Source organism: Leucopleurus acutus, assembly GCF_964270905.1.
Source record: "Leucopleurus acutus genome assembly, chromosome: 20".
Lineage (NCBI taxonomy): Eukaryota > Metazoa > Chordata > Mammalia > Artiodactyla > Delphinidae > Leucopleurus > Leucopleurus acutus.
Genome location: NC_139162.1, coordinates 51522865 through 51540541, shown reverse-complemented (window position 1 = coordinate 51540541; position 17677 = coordinate 51522865). Strand labels below are relative to the sequence as shown.

Sequence of the window (17677 nt, the reverse complement as noted above, 5' to 3'; positions counted from 1 at the left end):
TAAAGGGGCTGCCAGGGGTCCCAGGAGTAGGGGGCAGGGGATGGGAGGGTCCTTGTAGTCCCAGGATGGGGTTATATAGGGTGAGGGTTCTTAGGAGTCGGTGCATGGGTGAAGGAGATGCTGGGGTAGGGGTCCTAGAGATCGGGGCACAGGATGAGAGGGTCCCATGAATTGGGGTGCCGGGGGAGGGGGCTTCTGAGAATTCCAGAGGTAGGGGCACAGGGTGAGGGAGCTGCTGGGGTCCCAGGAGTCAGGAATGCAGGCTGAGGAGGGCCCCAGAGGTGGAGGTGCAGAGTGGGGAGATGCCTGCCAGGCTAGGGAGGAGCGGGGAGAAGGCAGGATACTGGGGTGATGCCCTGACACAGGAGCCAGAGGGCCCATTTTAAGGACTGTGTTAATGGGATTTTCGAGGGACTAGGGGTGCTGGAATGGCGAACAGAACCCCGGGGAGGTCTGAAACAGGGGGATCCCTTTCAGGCTTTGGGGTGACAGCACCCGTAGTGTAGACCCCAAGCAGCTCAGGGTAGATTTTAGGCTGTCCTCGTGATTGCGGGTGATTGCCTTAGAATCAGGGCCTCCCCTTAGAGTTCAGGTCCATCTTCATAAAAGTGCATTTCCTCAAGTCGGGGGTCTGGACCTCAGATGTGTAGGGAACATGGGCTCGGAACTCAGCTGCCCCCTCAGAATGAGGAGGCCGTGCCCCCGGCACTAAGCTACCTTCAGAGAATCGGGGTCTTCCCTTTAAGGACGTGGAATGGGGGTGGTGACACTTGGGGGTGATGCTGCCTGACAAAGGGTCACCCCTACTCTGGAGGCCGGGTCAACGTCACCTGGAGGACCGCTCTTCCTTCCGCCCACCTTCCCCTCCTGGTCCTGGCACCATTTCAGCCTTCTTTTGGTTCCTCTTTTTCCCGCCTTTTCGCTCCTTCTCTGCTGGAGCTGATTGGCTGAGCCAAAGCCCCGCCCCCTCTCTTTCCCCGCCTACTCTGGAGCTGACAGGAGCAGGGGCGTGGCCTCAGCGGACGTTGGGCCGCCCGCCGTTGGCAGGCTGCGCGCGGAAGCCCTGCACGGTCCCGGAAGTCCCGGGAGTCTGGCGCCCGCCCCGCCTCTTTCCCTTTGAAGCTCTTGGACAAGGAGATACTTCTGCAGCGCATGCGCCAAGTCCAAGGAAAGCGAGTTGTGGACCGAGGCAGGCAGATTGCGCGTGCGCAGTCGACACAGGGCGTTAGAAGGAAATGGACCTCTCTCAATGACCTAGGCATTGCGCATGCGTCTTATTGCGGACTGAAGCCGAACCTCGAAGGACCAGGACGCTTTTCTGCACATGCGCAGGAGGCTCAATGACAGTTGAACGTTGGCTAAGGTGAGGGAAAGGGTGAAGGATTGCCTAGCCGGGGGTGGGCGGCCCTGCACCCCTATGCAGCCTTCCGAGCATATTCTATGCGCTTAAGATCCACCTGCCGCCTAGACCCCGCAGAGACTAGTTGTGCCACCACAGGGCTTCTGGGACCGCAATACGCTCCAGGACTTGAAGACCTCTGACCCCTGCCTAGGACTCAGGCCAACTGAGCACTGTGGGAGGGGACGCACAGCAAGGGCCTACGAGGCGGGCGGATGGGCTCTGCGCCCTTCCTGGGGTAGAAACGGCCCCTGGAAGTGGGGACACGGAGGTGGAGAGGGCGCCTTTACCCCCAGATGACCATTGACTTATGCCCATTTCCCTCGTTTAGGCTGCGGGGAAAGGGTCTGGCCATGCTGCATGTGACCCGAGGGTTCTGGGGATCCAGGGTCCGAGTATGGCCCCTGTTGCCCGCGCTCCTCGACCACCCCCGGGCCCTGTCATCGCTGGCGGCCAAGATGGGGGAGTACCGCAAGATGTGGAACCTCACGGAACCCCGCAACTGGTCCCAGCAGTACCGCGAGCGGTTCATCCCGTTCTCTAAAGAGCAGCTGCTCCGCCTCCTGATAAAGGTACAGCCCGCCCCGGGTCCAAGAGCCTTGGAACTACGAATCCCGGCAGGCCTCGCGGCGGTACAGCCCTTCATGCTATAGAGGGCTGCCTTGGAGCCCCCTGGGAGTTGTAGTTCCTATTCCCTTTATAGGCCCAGGTGGGCGTGGAGTGAGTTGGAATGCAGGGGACTGACCTTTGAGATGCAGATAGGTGGCGCAGCAGTTCCGGACTCCGGCTTGTTCTGGGGGCTGGAACAAGCACTCACTGGGGCATGATTTTTCCCTCTACAAAATGGGTATAATAATCATCCTCATCATTACTATTACTACTGCCTAATAATAATTATTATACCCACGAAGCTATAATTATAATGATATAACACAGAGCTCTTATTATATGGCACTGTGCTAAACATTTCCCACATATTATTGAATTATTGAACAACCCAATAAGAGAGGTACCACCATCATTCTCATTTTACAAATGAGGTAACTGAATCAGGAAAAGGTCAGTGACTCACCCAAGGTCATGACTAGTGGCCCAGATCTGACTCCACAGCAGGGCGGGGACAAGGGTGAGGCAAGTAGGCACTTGCTCGACCCTAACAGCTTACCTCACTATTGCCATCATACTTGTGATTATTCTGTATTATCATTCATTCATTTAATAATTATTGATTAAACACCTGTATGGACTAAGTCCTGTGCTGGGCTTTATCCATACACAAAAGTATATGTACACACACATAAACACACGTGGATATATACGGACACACATAATCACATCACATTCTCACCACTGCTTTTTTGAGAAAGAGGGTATGATCCTCTGTTGCCGATAAGGAAACAGGCTCAGAGAAGTGATGACATTCACCCCGGGCACCGAGACAGGAAGCATAAAAAAGTGGTTACGTATGTGTGCTCTGGAGTCAGATAGGCCTGGATTGTAGTCTCAGCTTTTCTTTATACAGGCAGTGTAGCCCTCAGCAAGTGACTTCTCTGAATCTAAGTGTCCCCTCTGAATAATGAGGGTTATAATTCCATCAACCTCCTTGCATCCTCTAGAGGATGATATCATGCCAGCAAACAGCGCCTGGCACACAAATAAGGAGTGACTCCTGGCCAGTAAGTGTCAAAGCGGGAACCTGAACGTCTAGCTCTTCAAGTCATCTGTTTTTCACTCTCTGGAGCTACCTCAGTTACTTGGCCAGTGAAATTGATCAACCCTTGTCCCTTCTAAAACACGCCCAAATTTTAAAGAGCCCAGAGCTCTGATTGTCTGTCTGGGTTGCCCAGGAAAGAATTCCTCCCCATGAGGAAGTAGGGAGAGGCCTAAAGAGAAGTTTTGCTTCCCGAGGTAACAGGAGTTCCATTCCAGTCCTGCGGAGAAGGCGGCTTTGGAGGAGTTCGTGGCCCACGTGAACTTTTGCACCTTGTTCCACTACCATCACATCCTGGCCCAGCTGCAGGTGAGGACAGGGCCCCTCTGGCCCTGTCATCCTTGTTTGCTTATCCATTCATTAAGCAAAAATTCTCTGAGGGCTTACTTGGAGCCTGGCCCTGTTCTAAGCACTGGCAATGCAGCAGTAAGCAGAAGAGATGAAGCCATGCCCTTGTGGAAGTGACATTCCAATTGGGGAGATGATAAATCAATAATTGTAAAATATGATACCCAGGAGTTGTAAGTGCTATTGAAGGTGGAATAGAAAGGGATGAGAAGGGCATCTGTTTTAGACAGGGTGGTCAAGGAAGCCTTCTCTGAGGAGGTGACAGGTGAGATAAGACCTGAGTGAAGCGATGCAGCGAGCCTCATGGGTGTCTGGGGAAGGACATTCCAGGCAGAGCGAAAAGCAAGTGCAAAGGCCCTGAGGTGAGAGAGGGCCTGGAGTGTTGGGGGAATGGCAATGGGACCACTGGCTGGAAGGAGAGAGGGCAAGAGGTGAGAGCAGAGAAGGAGTGGGGGAAAATTGTGCCTGGCCTTGTGGGCCATGCAGAGGACTTGGCTTTTATGCTAAGTGAGCTGGGAGCCGCCGCAGGTGGGCTCTGAGCAGAAGAGGGTCATGAGCTGATTTGGGTGTCAATAGGATCCTTCTGGCTGCCATGTAGGGAAAAGACGGTCAGAGGCAGGGAGATCTATTAAAGAGTCTATTATGTTTGTCCAAGTGAGAGATAATGGCAGCTCCCACAAGGGTAATAGCAGTGGAAGTGGTGAAAAGTGGTCAGACGTTGCTAATGGTCCGAAGGCATCAGCATTCGGCTGTGTGGGTGGGGCCTTGAGAGAGAGAGGAGTCAAGGGGGCCTCCAGCGGTTCAGGTCTGCTCCTCCCGAAGGATGCAGCTGCCACTTACTGAGACGTGGAAGACAGAGTCGGGGGCAGGAGACAGGTCTGTGGGGAAGATTGAGAGCTCAGTTTTGGACTCAGAAATGTGAGCTGCCTATTGGACAGCCCGGTAGAGAGAGGGACTTGAATGCCCACAGGCTGGAGGTCAAGGGAAGGGGCTGGGCTAAGAAATAACCCTGGAAGTATCAAATGGTACTGCATGCAACCACCAGGGGGATTAGTCCTGAGGAGTGAGTGCCAGTCCGGAGGTCGGGAAGGGGAACTGGAAGCAGTGAGAAGGCTGGACAAGGAGAAGTCAGAGAGAAGCCGAACTCCAGGAAACGGTGGAAGCCAAATTCTCAGCATCCTCCTCCTGCTCTAGGATCTTGTGTTGGGCATCTCCAGGACCACCCTCAGATTCACTGATTTTCACGAGGGGCTCACAGAGCTCAGTAAAGCTGTTATGCTCCCAGTACTAGTTTATTACAGCAAAAGGAGAACAGACAAAATCACAAAGGAAAAAGGCAAGGAGACGGGGTCCGGGAGAGACCAGGTGAGAGCTTCCGGTTGTCCTCTCCCAGCAGAGTCACAGGAACAGTGCTTCATTCTCTCATCAGTGGTGCATGACAACACGCAGGGTATCACCCACCAGGGAAGCTCACCTGAGCCTTGGTGTCCAGGGTTTTTAATGGCGGTTGGTCAGGCAGGCGTGGCTGACTGCCTACGTGGCTGATCTTAGTTACTTAGTCTCCGGCCCCTCCAGAGGTCACACTGCTACTTCATGGCCCCACCGTGAATCACATTGTTAGCACAGACTATCAGGTGTGGCCCAAGCCCCTGGTAAACCAAGCTACTCCCATCAGGCAGGATAGTCCAAGGGCTTAGAGGTTCCCTCCCAGGAGCCCACCAGTTCTTTGGAATGTGCAGGGTTTGGACAACCCAGGCCTGCCGAGTTAACCCTTTACCACTCCTGCCCCCCTATAGCTCTCCTCTTTGCTTCGATGAGGGGCAACATCGGCCCCTCTGTGTCAGGCTCGTCAACTCCTTCCTGCAGAACCGAGGAGCAGCTGCCATCAGCCCCATTCGCAGAAGCAGAAACTGAAGCTCCAAGAGGGCCCAGATGTGCCCAAGATCACACAGGTCCCAAGCGGCAGAGCTCGGATTTGCACCCCTGTCTCCTGGCCTCCAAGCTCTTCTTCGGGGCACTTTTTCAAAAAGTTATTTAAAAATATATCATTATATAAACATTTAAATATATTGAAACAGAAAGAATATACAGTGAAGACAGACATTCTCACTGAGGCAGCAGATTTTAAATGGAGACACTGAGAGGGTTGGGTAGAAGCACCAAAGGAGAGTGAGACGCACTGGGTGACCATTTGCTGGTGACCTAAGTCCGTTGAGGAACCAGGCAAAGAACAAGAAGAGCCCAGTTCAGGCGCCAGCTTTGTCGTTCACTAGGCGTGCGGGTGACCTTGGTAGGTGACCTCTCTCTGCTTCTCCTTTCTCCTACGCATTTATTCATTGAATTCACTCACTAGATATTTACTGAGCACCTACTGTGTCCCCCGAATGGTTCCAGCCCCCAGGACACAGCGGTGAGCCTGAGATGTGTGTATCTGCCTCATGGCGTCATGTTCTAGTGAGGGAGACAGACCCTTGACAAGGTAAAGAAGTAAAATATGTTAAGAGGTGCTAAGTACCATGGATAGGGGTGCCAGATAAAGTACAGAACACCCAGTTTACTCATTTCCTACTGCTGCCATAGCAAATTACCATCAACTGGGTGGCGTAAAACAAGAGATTTATTCTCTCAGAGCTCAGGAGGCTGGAAGTCCAAAATCATGTTGTTGGCAGGGTTGGTTTCTTCTGGAGGCTCGGAGGAAGGGAACCATCCTTTGCTTCTCTCCCAGCTTCTGGTGGGTGCCGGCAATCCTTGGCTTGTGGACACATCACTCCAATCTCTGTCTCCATCTTCACATTGCCTTCTTCTCTGTGTGTCCTTTTCTGTCTCTTATAAGGACATTCTCATTGGATTTAGGGCCCACCCTAATCCAGTATGATCTCACTTTGATCCTTACCTTAATTATACCTGCAAAGACCCTATTTCCAAATGAGGTCGTATTCTTTTTTTTTTAATTTATTTAATTTTTATTATTTTTGGCTGCATTTGGTCTTTGTTGCCGCACGCGGGCTATCTCTAGCTGTGGCGAGCAGGGGCTACTCTTCATTGCAGTGCGTGGGCTTCTCATTGCTGTGGCTTCTCTTGTTACGGAGCATGGGCTTTAGGCATGCGGGCTTCAGTAGTTGTGGCATGCGGGCTCAGTTGTTGTGGCTCGTGGGCTCTGGAGCACAGCCTCAGTAGTTGTGACACACGGGATTAGTTGCTCCACGGCATGTGGGATCTTCCCAGGCCAGGGCTCAAACCCGTGTCCCCTGCACTGGCAGGCAGATTCTCAAGCACTGTGCCACCAGGGAAGCCCGAGGTCATATTCTGAGTTCCAAGGGGACATGAATATTTAGGGGATACTATTCAACCTTCTATACCCAGTTAAATTTGAATTTCAGATAAGCTATGAATAGTTTTTTTTAAGTATAATTATGTCCATGTAATAGAATCCTTATATATTGCATAGGACGTACTTAAACTAAAAAATTATTTGTTGTTGATCTGAAAATCCAATTTAACTTGATGTCCTGCATTTTATTTCTTTTTGGCTAAATCTGGTAACCCTAATTAAGAAGAAAAAGAAATCAGAGGTATTTTTGCAATTTTAGGTAGGGTAGTCAGGGAAGGCCTCAGTGAGGGGGTGACATTTGAGCAGAGACCTAAAGGAGGCCAGAGTGAGCCATATGGAGATCTGTGGGAATAGTAAGTGCAAAGGCCCTGTGGCAGGGGTGTGCATGGTGTGTAAGGAGGAACAGCAAGGTGGCTGGTGGGGCTAGAGCTGAGTGCCCAAGGGGGACAGGGCTGAAGATGAAGTCAAAGAGGGGACCTGGGGCCAGATCCTGCAGGGCCTTGTGGGACACAGTGAGGACTTTGCTTTGACTCTAGGTGAGGTGGAAGCCAGGGGAGGGCTCTGTGCAGAAAATAGGCGTGAGCAGATTTAGATGACGACATGCGCCCTCTGGTGGCCGTACCGGGAACAGACGGGGGTGAGGATGGGAGATGGGAGCTGGGAGCTGGGAGTCCTGCATTGAGGCCACCACAGCAGTCCAGGGGGTGAGAAGTGCTCAGATTCTGGATCTATCAATATTCTGAGTGTGGTGCCATCGGGATTTGCTGATGGGCTGGAGAAAGAGAGAAGTCCAGGGTGACCCAAGGCTTTGGGCCTGAGCACCTGGAAGGATGGGCTTGGCCTCTTCTGAGATGGAGAAGATGGGGGGCACCGTGGGGTGGAGTGGGGGAGGGGATTGGGGAGGAGTTTCAGGACCCCAGTGTGGGACATAGAGGGCCTGAGAGCGGGGTGGTGGGGACGGTCATGAGTCAGACACTCTCCCCCCTGTGCAGGGATGAATTCAGGCTGTGAAGGCGAGGTTCTGTGTGAGTGGATGTCCACACTGACCTTGATGTCTGTACCAGGGTCTCTGTGCAAATTAGAAGAAAGCACCCCTTACCCTAGCCTGGGGCTGTCTAATATGATAGTCACTATCTACACGTGGCTGTGTAAATTTGAAATAATTGAAATTAAATAACAATTTAAAATCCCGTTCCTCAATTACGTCCATCACGTTTCAAGTGCCCAGTGGCCATCTGTGGCCAGCTGCAACCTATTGGATAGTGCACATGGAGATGTTTCCATCATTGCAGGAAGTTCTATTGGATGGCGCTGTTCTATACCCTTTATTTCCTTATGAAAAGATAAATGTCTAGGTCTGCAGCATCTACAATGGTACAATTTAGGTCTGGTACCTTTGGGAGGGGACACCTCGAATGGTTATTTTGTTGGAAGATAGGGATTAGAGGATGTTATTTTGTGGGCTTGATGTTGGATTTGAGGCAACTGTGACATCCCTAAAGAAATGTCAAGTGGAGAGTTTGTATTAGTTCCTATAAAGGCTTAGCTGCTATAACAAGCAGACCCCATAAGGCAATAGTTTAAAGGAGGTGGAGGATTCTTTCTCTTCCACTTAACAGCCTTGTGGTAAGTGGGACAAGGTGGATAGGCAGCTCTGTTCCACATGAGATGATGCCGGGATCCAAGTTCCTTCCATCTTGTTGTTCTGCCATCCCCTTAGGGCACAGTCTTCATCTCTGTGGGCTCAGAACTGGGTTGTAGGCAGAAGAGCATTCTAAGCTGGTAGAACAAGGAAAGAGTGTAAAGTGCAGGGGGGGCAAGAAGTGAGGGAGAAGGTGTACCTGTCACTTCTGCTCACATTCTATTGATGAATTCTCCTAGCCACACCTAGCCTCTCAGAGGAAGATGGGAAATGTAGTCCATCTGGGCAGCCCCATGGCCACCTTCACCTCTATTACTGTGGCAGAAGGGGAGGACAGAGCTCATGCACTGGAAATGGGTGCTAGGTCTGGAATTTGGAGGAGAGGTCCGAAATGGAGATGTGGGTTAGGTAGTTATCTGCGCAGAGGTGGTGTTTAAGGGCAAGGGGATGGCAAGGCGACTTAGAGTGAGCTTGAGGGAAGAGAAGGGAAGAGGGCCTAGAATCAAGCCATGGGGTACCCCATCATTTAAAGGATGGGGCCAGGAACATCCTTATGTGTACCCACAATCCCTCATGCAGTGACCTAGCTCATTTTTCTTCTCTCTGACTCTCTCCTCAGGCCTTGTATGACCCCATCAACCCTGACAGGGAGACCCTTGAGCAGCCTTCACTTACAGACCCCCAGCGTCTGTCCAATGAACAGGAGGTGCTTCGGGCTCTGGAGCCCCTGCTGGCCCAGGCCAACTTCTCCCCGCTCTCAGAGGACACCCTGGCCTATGCTCTGGTGGTCCATCACCCTCAGGATGTGGTCCAGGTGCTTGTCTTCCAGAGGAGAACCAAAACTCCCAGGATGCCTTGGGGTAGGGGTGGAGCCTTTGGGAAGCAGAGGCTGCTGGGAGTTGTAGTCCTGAACACAGGGCACCAGCTCTTGTGGCACCTTTGGTGAATTAGAAAAAGGTGCCTCTTTCTCAGGTCACTTCACTGCCATCTGTTGGAAAAGTATCATAAGATACAGGTCTTCTTAGGACTAGAGACTTTATCACCATTTGCCAGAAAACCAATACAGCTGTCCTTTGGTATGGGGGGGATTGGTTCCAGGACCCCTGTGGATATAAAAATCCCCGGATGCTCAAGTCTCTTATGTGAAATGGCATAGTATTTGCCTATATATATGCACATCCTCCTGCATACTTTGTCATCTCTGATTACTTATAATACCTAATACAGTGTAAATGCTATGTAAAGTAGTTGGTGGTACACAGAAAATTCCAGTTTTGCTTTCTGGAACTTTCTGGAATTAAAAAATTTTTTTCTCCATGCCGTAGTTGGTTGAATCAATGATGTGAAACTCACGGATATGGAGGGCTGACTATAATAAATAATATCAGTACAAAATACCATTAAAGTCAACAAAATTAGGGAATTCCCTGGCAGTCCAGTGGTTAGGAGTCAGCGGTTTCACTGCTGGGGTGCAGGTTCCACCCCTGGTCAGGAAACTAAGAAGATGCCATAAGCCATGGGGTGTGGCCAAAAGAAAAAAGAAAGTCAACAAAATTATAATAAAAATACTAAAATCTTCCAGATTTCCACATTTTAGTGATTTTTAAGATGTGCTTTTTTTCTGAAGTCATACTTTACTGTCTCTGAAATTGGGATGTGACTTACAAGGGGGGGGGGTAGTGTGAAATAGTTTAATTGGCAATATATTTTCCCTTTTAGTTGCTTCATAAAATAATAGATTATAGAGTATCTTAAAATCAGTGGCATCTTAGATTCTAGGAAATACGGTAATAAAGATGACTGTGATGTGAATGGCACCATCTTGGGTGGTGTGCCCTTGTGCAGTATACAACATGAACAACCATACATGGCTGTTCTGCCTACACACTGGTTGATGATAAGCCTGGGAAGTGGGGCAGGGGATCATCGGGGGCAGGGGCATCTAATTCGAGTATTCCACACTCACACCCTAGCTTATGCTCAGCTGCCCCTGTTTCCTTCTTCCCCCTTGGCAGGTGACGATAAATTTGGACCAGTATATCTACATGCAGTTCTGGGCCCTGGGCCAGCGAGTCGGGCAGATGCCCCGTAAGTCCAGCGTGGGCTTCAAGCATGGCTTCTTCAAGTCGCCCCCTGCAGAGAGGTGAGGCGGCCCTTTGTTCCCCAGCTACAGCGAGAGGGAGCAAGGTTAGAGTCGAGAGGGGACTGACAGGTCAGTGTCTGGATTTGGGTGTCTGGGACCCGGGTGGGAAGCCAAGAAAGGGGGAGAGGTGAATCAAATACTGCCTTTTCTTTCTAAGGAGAAGTAAGAACTACAATTCCCAGGGTAAGAGAAAGGGTAAGGACATTTTTCTCCATTTTCCAAATGAGGAAAACTGAGGCTCAGAGAGGGAAGACCAAATTCTGAAAAAGTGGTACCGCCAGGATTCTGATGAACATTATGTTTTTAATAGATATTCAAATACAGAGTAGGGTTAGGAGAGCCAGACCTTCTCACAGTCGGCCAATGGACCTGTCAATCACCCAATCCTTCTGGAAATCAGTGTATCAAATACAGTTACGAATCCAAAAACAAAACACAACAAAAACCAAAGACAAGGGCTTCTCTGATGGCGCAGTGGTTGAGAGTCCGCCTGCCGATGCAGGGGACGCGGGTTCGTGCCCCGGTCCGGGAAGATCCCACATGCCGCGGAGCGGCTGGGCCCGTGAGCCATGGCCGCTGAGCCTGTGCGTCCGGAGCCTGTGCTCCGCAATGGGAGAGGCCGCAACAGTGAGAGGCCTGCGTACTGCAAAAAAAAACAAAAAAACAAAAAAAACAACAAAAAAAACAAAGACAAAAAGTCTCTTATATCCCTTAAACCAGTAGTTCCACTTCCAGGAATCTATTCCAAGGACATACTTATATGCGCAGACTCTGTGTTTAATTATCTGTCTCTCATGCTGGACCATAAGCTCAACAAAGGCAGCTCCACAAATTCAGTGTTGTCTCTCCAGAGCTAAATAGCACTCCCTGGCACCTAGCAGATACTCTGAAATATGTACAGAATTTGAATCTGAAAATTAACTAAAGTAATAAACTACCTGTGCAACTAAATCACTTCGCTGTACACAGGAAACTAACACAATATTGTAAATCAACTATACTTCAATTAACAAATAATAAAAAAGATAATTAACTAAAGAATCTTAGCTCTCATTTTTCAAGTTCTTAAAATCAGAAGCAACCTATGTGTCCAATAATAAGGGATTGTATCATGTCACTGATCCCTTATTGTTGGACACTTATGTCTGACTTTCCTCCCACCATTGTTAATTAGGTTTTAAAATGATGATGTGACTACAGAGCCAGAGAGAGTGTCCTAGGGTTGGAGTGGGGCACCCTGGGGTGGTCCTGACCATCGTTGCCCCTCCATCTCTGGCCATCAGGAGATACTTTAAGCGGGTGGTGCTAGCAGCCCGAGCGAAGCGGGGGCACTTGGTGCTGAAGAGCTTCAAGGACATACCGTTGGAGGGCCTGGAGCAGCTGCTGCCCGAGCTGAAGGTGCGCACGCCCACCCTACAGCGGGCCCTGCTCAATTTCACGTTGGTCGTCTCGGGTGTGGTGTTCTTCGTCAATGTGGGCATGGTGGTGCTCTCCGACCTCAAGATGGCCACCTCCCTGCTGCTGCTGCTCTTCACTGCCTTCATGGGCCTGCGGGCCTCCAAGGTAAGCGGCCCACCCCACCAAGCCTGCTCCTTGGTGTTCAGCCAGGTCAGGCCACCCTATCGTTTTGTTTCTCTTTTTGTGGATTATTCCTGCTTCATGCTGTGCTTCCTTTCCTTTCCTTATTTACTCAACACAACCTTGGGCAGGTTTCTTGATCTCTCTGTGCCTCGATTTCCTCATCTGGAAAATGGGTGTAATAGCAAGACCTGCCTGGTAGGGCTGTTGTGAGGAGGAAATGAGTGAATCTGTGAGGAACACTGGATACAGGGCTGGCATGTGGCTAGTGGGATACAAGTGTTCACGGCCACTCACTGCATGCTTAGTGACGTGGGAAGGGTGTGTGTTTTAGAACCAGACTGCCTGGGTTTGAATCTAGTTCTACCGTGTTCTAGCTGTGTGACCTTTTTTTTTAGCTTTTTTTTTTTTGGTGGCCACACCGCATGGCATGTGGGATCTTAGTTCCCCGACCAGATATCGAACCCATTCCCCTGTAGTGGAAGCGTGGAGTCCTAACCACTGAACCTCCAGGGAAGTCCCTAGCTGTGTGACCTTGAACAAGCTGCTTAACCTCTCTGTGCCTCTTTAAAGTGGAGATGACAGTGGGGGTTGTTGTGAGGAGTAAATGAATTGATGCGCATACTACAGTGCGGAGAACAGAGCCTGGCACATAGTACAGAAGGCATTATATGAGAGTTCGCCATTACCATTATTACTGTTATTACTGACTGTGCTCTTGTCTCCTGAGTCTGGGCTTCCCCATCCTGGCCAGGTGACACTATCACCAGGGGAGCTATTTTATAAATGCAGCCTCCTGTGTTCTAGCCCATATGGACTGAATTGGAAACTCTGGGAACAGGGCCTGTATTATTAACAAGCTCCCTTCCTGATTCCGCTACATGTGAGCGCAGGGCCGCCTCATCCAGTTGTGCAGGTTGTTCACCATCCAAGGATGCGTGGCCGAAGGGACAGCTGGGGGTTGGACTCCAGCTTGTGCTTTGCTTGCTGAGCCGCGAGCTCTGTCTCGAGGCTGAGGTGGCCTCAAGGGGCTGCCTTTTACTGATTCTCCCCAGGGGTGGCATTGGCCCCAGGAACGTGGACTGGCATGAAGTTGCTGTTGTGCCCGATCACTTACTTGCTGGCTCCTTGGTTTTCAGGCTGTTTTCAGCCATCCCAATGGGCTCGTAGGAAGCCTGGTTGGTTAATAAATCCCACAGATAATAACCAGCCTGCGCTGGCTGAGAGGGTTGCAGGGGTGGGGGGAGCACTTCCTACCTAGAACCAAGGGTCCGGTGGGATTGGAGGGAAGCTCTGAAAGGCGGGGATTGAGCCTTTCAGGGGGCTGGGTGAGCACAGCTTGGGGGGATCTCACAGTGATGGAGTCTGGGGTGCAGCGTGGTGAAGCGAGGCCCCAGAGGGAGTGGCGAGGGCCTTGAATGCCAAGGCAGTGGCCCTGGACTTCATCCTCAGGGCAGGGGGCTATGGAAGGGCTGTAAGCATAGAGGGTGTGTGGCAACCACGGACAACAGAGGGGAGGGTGCCGAGCTGCTCTGGGGAGGACATACACAGTTCTAGCCCAGGGAGGACCATCCGTGCTACCTCTCAGTGGCCTGTGGGGATGGAGGGTCCTGAGCCTCTTGGGCTCTGAAGCACCCGGTTCACTAGTTCACTAGTTAACCCAGTTCACTAGTTAATTTACTGCATCCCTTAGACAGTTTCCCATGCCCCAGGCTGAGCCCCCATGCCTTAACTTTATCATTTATTTATTTATTAATTTGGCTTGTGGGATCTCAGTTCCTCAACCAGGGATTCAGCCTGGGCCATGGCGCCGAAAGCACTGAATCCCAGCCACTAGCCCACCAGGGAACTCCCTCCATGCCTTAAATGTGGGTCTCCCTGGCCTCTGTCCAGCTGCCCGCACAGCATCCATCTTCCCCTAAACCCCCTTGTCCTCCCGAGTTCCCCGTCTTGGGACAGATGCTCAGATCAAACACCTGGGAGGCTGATTTTGCCGCAGGATACACGTCCCTCTTTCTCCTTCCACCCCTCCACCCACGAGAGATCTCGTCCACTTCCGTGGTTTCCACAAGCAGCTCCCCATCATCTCCTAGATCGGGGTGCTCTGTGCTCAGCCTGAAGCAGCCAAGTTGGCCAGGTGGAGGGCAGCATCTCTCCCACACCTGCTCTTCCTCCTGGTTCTCCATCTGTGGTGGACCCCGTTGTCCCCCAGTCACTGCTTAGACCCCTGGAAGTCGCCCTGGCCCTGCCCCCCAACCCGTCAGTCCTCAGCCCATCCTTCCTGCCCCCCCTCTCCAAGTCTCTGTGCCCATCTCCTTTCCTCTATCCTGGCTCCAGCTCAGACCCTCTTCCTAGCCCCCCCGTTGGTCCCCTCCGGCCCATCCCCATTGGCCCCGGGGCTGGCCCTGCTTCTCCCTTGCTCACAACTTGGCATCGGAGACCTTGCTTCCCCAGCCTCATCTGACACAATTCTAAGCTTCAGCTCTACCAAAATATACTTGTAGCTCCTCCCCCCCCCCCCCCCCCCGCTTCTCTTTTCTTCTCTCCCTTTGCATGTGCTGTTCCTGGTGGGGAAGGGGGGCAGCCAATAGACAGCTGGGCCGCAGACCTGGCGCTCCCTCCCTTCTTCTCTGAAAACGGCTCATCAAGTATTTGTTGTCTGTTAACACTTCTCTTTGACAATTTAACATTTAAAACCTTTTTTTTTAATTATGGAAAAGTGCAAACAGATGCAGAAATAGAATAGTATAATAAGCTTCCTTGTAGCCAGCACCAGCGTCAACAGGTAGCAACGGTCAATCAGGTTTCACCTAAAGACCGCCTCCCCGACCATTGGATTATTTTGAAGCAGATCCTGCACGCGTCATCTGGGAACACTTCAGTATGTGTCTAGACGATAAGGATTAAAAAAAAAAAATCATTGTAACAAAAAGTGCCGACACTAAAACTCCTATGGTCCGGAAATCCTCGAACACATTCATTAATACGTGGCTCAAATGAGCAAACCAGGGGCGAGAGCATGTGGGTTAAACATCCAAATACCCAGGCCAGTCCTGGGGACCTGAACCGAAGACGTCTGGGGAGGTCCCTGGAGCCCTCGGGAAGGACTGTACCAGCGTAAGTGACCCAGGGGTGTGTATATGGGTGAGGGTGCGTGCTGGGTGGGTTGGGGGGTGTGTGTGTGGAGCCCCAGCACGGCCCTGACCCTCCCGGATCTCGTCTGGCCTGCAGATGTTCGGACAGCGGCGCAACGTGCAGGCGCTGGAGCTGGCGCACATGCTCTACTACCGCAGCACGTCCAACAACTCGGAGCTGCTCAGCGCCCTGGCCCTGCGCGCGCAGGACGAGCACACCAAGGAGGTGATGTTGGCGCATAGCTTCCTGGCCCGGCGGCCCCGGGGGACGCAGGGCCAGCCGGAAGAAGGTAGGACTGCGAGTGCCAGGTGGCCCCACACTGCCCCGCCCCTTTTCAGCCCCGCCCCCGCGAGGCCCCGCCCCATCCCAATGCTGCCCGGCTCAGACGTGGCCCCACCTGGAGCAAACTCCACCCTGCCCCTACCGGGTTGAGACTACCATTAGTCCCAAGTGGCCCTGCCCCAGTGAGACACCATCCCCACGATGCCCACCTCCCAGTCCCGGCTCGCACTGGTGAACCCGATTCAGCACTCGGGACCCCTGACCCAGCTTCTGCTCTTCCCTGGGGTGACCTCCCTCTCCTAACCTCAACCTCGATAGGAGTCTTGGATCAGGCTCCTGTTGTGGCATACTCCCCACTCCCCGCCCGCTTCTTCCTATACGTGAACCCAAACACTTCCTACAAGACACCCTTATCCGTTACCTGTGTAAGCGCCCTGAGCAAGAGTCCCTGGCTTGTCCCCAGATGAGAGCCCCAAAGCGGAGCCTCCTAGGCTTTGTCCCGCTCCCCTAGGCTTCTCCCAAACCCAGACCCCTCTTATTCGTTGTGCTGCGCCCTCCCTGCTGCCCCCTCTCAGTCCTTCCAGGTCTGTCTGACCTCCTCACAACACCTGCCTCCCTCTGCAGAGACCTCCCAGTGGCTCCAGTCGGAGGTGGAGAACTGGCTTCTAGCCCAGTCAGGCTGTGACGTGGCCTTCAACGGAACTCGGGCCCTGGCCCACCTGCAAGCCCTGACCCCCAGCATCGGGATGTACCCGCCCCCGGGTTTTCCCAAACTAGACCCGTTGGCTACTATCACTTCCCCCAAGGCCGCACCACCCAGCACTGATGACCCCTTATCGAAACCTCTCTGTCCCGCCCCGCCCAGCCAGCTGGTTGGGAACTAAGCTCCGCCTCCTCGACAAGCCGTCAATCATGGCTACGATGCTTCACCACTCCACAACTTCCAGTTACTCATTACTACTTAACGTTACTCTGTTTTCTTAAACAAAGTCGCCCATCAAAGCAGCCTGCTGTTGCTAGGCCCCCCTCTTCGGATGAACAGCCAATCAAAGCTTTTAGGCCCAGCTTCTGTTCCATCTTGGTCCCCCGCCCCACAAACATTTAAACGTGGTGCCAGCCAATCACAGCTGTGCAACGCTACAAACCACCAGGCACAGCTGTTAAACTGTGCCCTCCCGAGGCTATATATCACTGTCTTTTTAGCCTGTACCGGGCAGACTGCCCATCGTGTTTACCGAGGCGGAGCTCCAGCCCACGTCCAATGAGAGCCTTTTAGCCCGGTTCTCTGGCAAACCGCCAATGACAGCTGTTGGGCACAACCAACCTAGGGCAGCCAGTTGTCCCTGCATGGAAGAAACCAATCAGAATTTTTAGAGGAGACCTGATCTTTCTATCAATTGCAGCTACTTATAAGGCAGGCCATTTGGTCAACTGTGGATCAGCTTGTCCAGGCTGAAGGGGTTGGGAGCCTTGTGCCAGGCAGAAAGCTGGGCCAGGAGGAACCAGAAACTATCCTCACCCCAAGGCTCACGTCCACTCAGGCCCAACAACAAAACTCAGGCGCCTTCCCTGCCCAGGTCCCTCAGCCTTTCTACAGAAACTACCTCAGCCTGGATCTTGCCTCCACCAGTGGCCTGTGCAATATTTATTGGTCTATCAATTTCTCCCCTGTCCCCTCTCGCAAAGGAATAAATCATGTTTCATAAATCTGGATGAGTGGGGTAGCCGCAGCGGTTGGAGGGAAGGAAGGCATTGGAATCCTGGAAAGAAGAGACTCTGGGTCTTGGGGGAATGCATTTTGGGTGGGTCCCGGGCAAAGGAAGCTGTAGTCCTAGAGAGAGTCTGGGTTTGGAGTTGGTGAAATAGACTGGCTGTGGGTCACAGAAGAGGATCTTAGGGAGGACCTGACCCCTGAGCAGAGCCCTGGTTCCCCAAAAGACTGAGTCTTCTGAACACAGAAGATAGGACAGATTGTTCACTGCACAAAGACACACAGCCAGGAGACGGGTTGGTGTAAAAGCCAGCCTCTCCCCGTCCCACGTGTGTCTTGATGTGGGGTTGAGTAAGCCTGGAGAAGGGGGGGTGTCATCTAATTCTTACTAAGTTGT

General features: G+C 52.1%; 1 protein-coding gene across 2 annotated transcripts; it reads left to right on the top strand.

Annotated features, from left to right (window-relative positions):
• Positions 1 to 1340: 1340 nt before the first annotated feature.
• Positions 1341 to 16453, top strand: TMEM143 (transmembrane protein 143; the record flags this gene model as incomplete). Of its 2 annotated transcripts, XM_082862367.1 has the most annotated exons (8): positions 1341 to 1363; positions 1731 to 1971; positions 3315 to 3419; positions 9051 to 9245; positions 10447 to 10574; positions 11858 to 12137; positions 15384 to 15576; positions 16194 to 16453. In XM_082862367.1, 8 exons carry the CDS (start codon positions 1341 to 1343, stop codon positions 16451 to 16453), a joined length of 1425 nt encoding a protein of 474 aa, XP_082718493.1. The 2 variants fall into 2 exon arrangements, with proteins under 2 accessions (XP_082718493.1, XP_082718492.1); XM_082862366.1 differs by lacking the exon at positions 1341 to 1363 and having other exon boundaries at positions 1657 to 1971.
• Positions 16454 to 17677: the final 1224 nt, after the last annotated feature.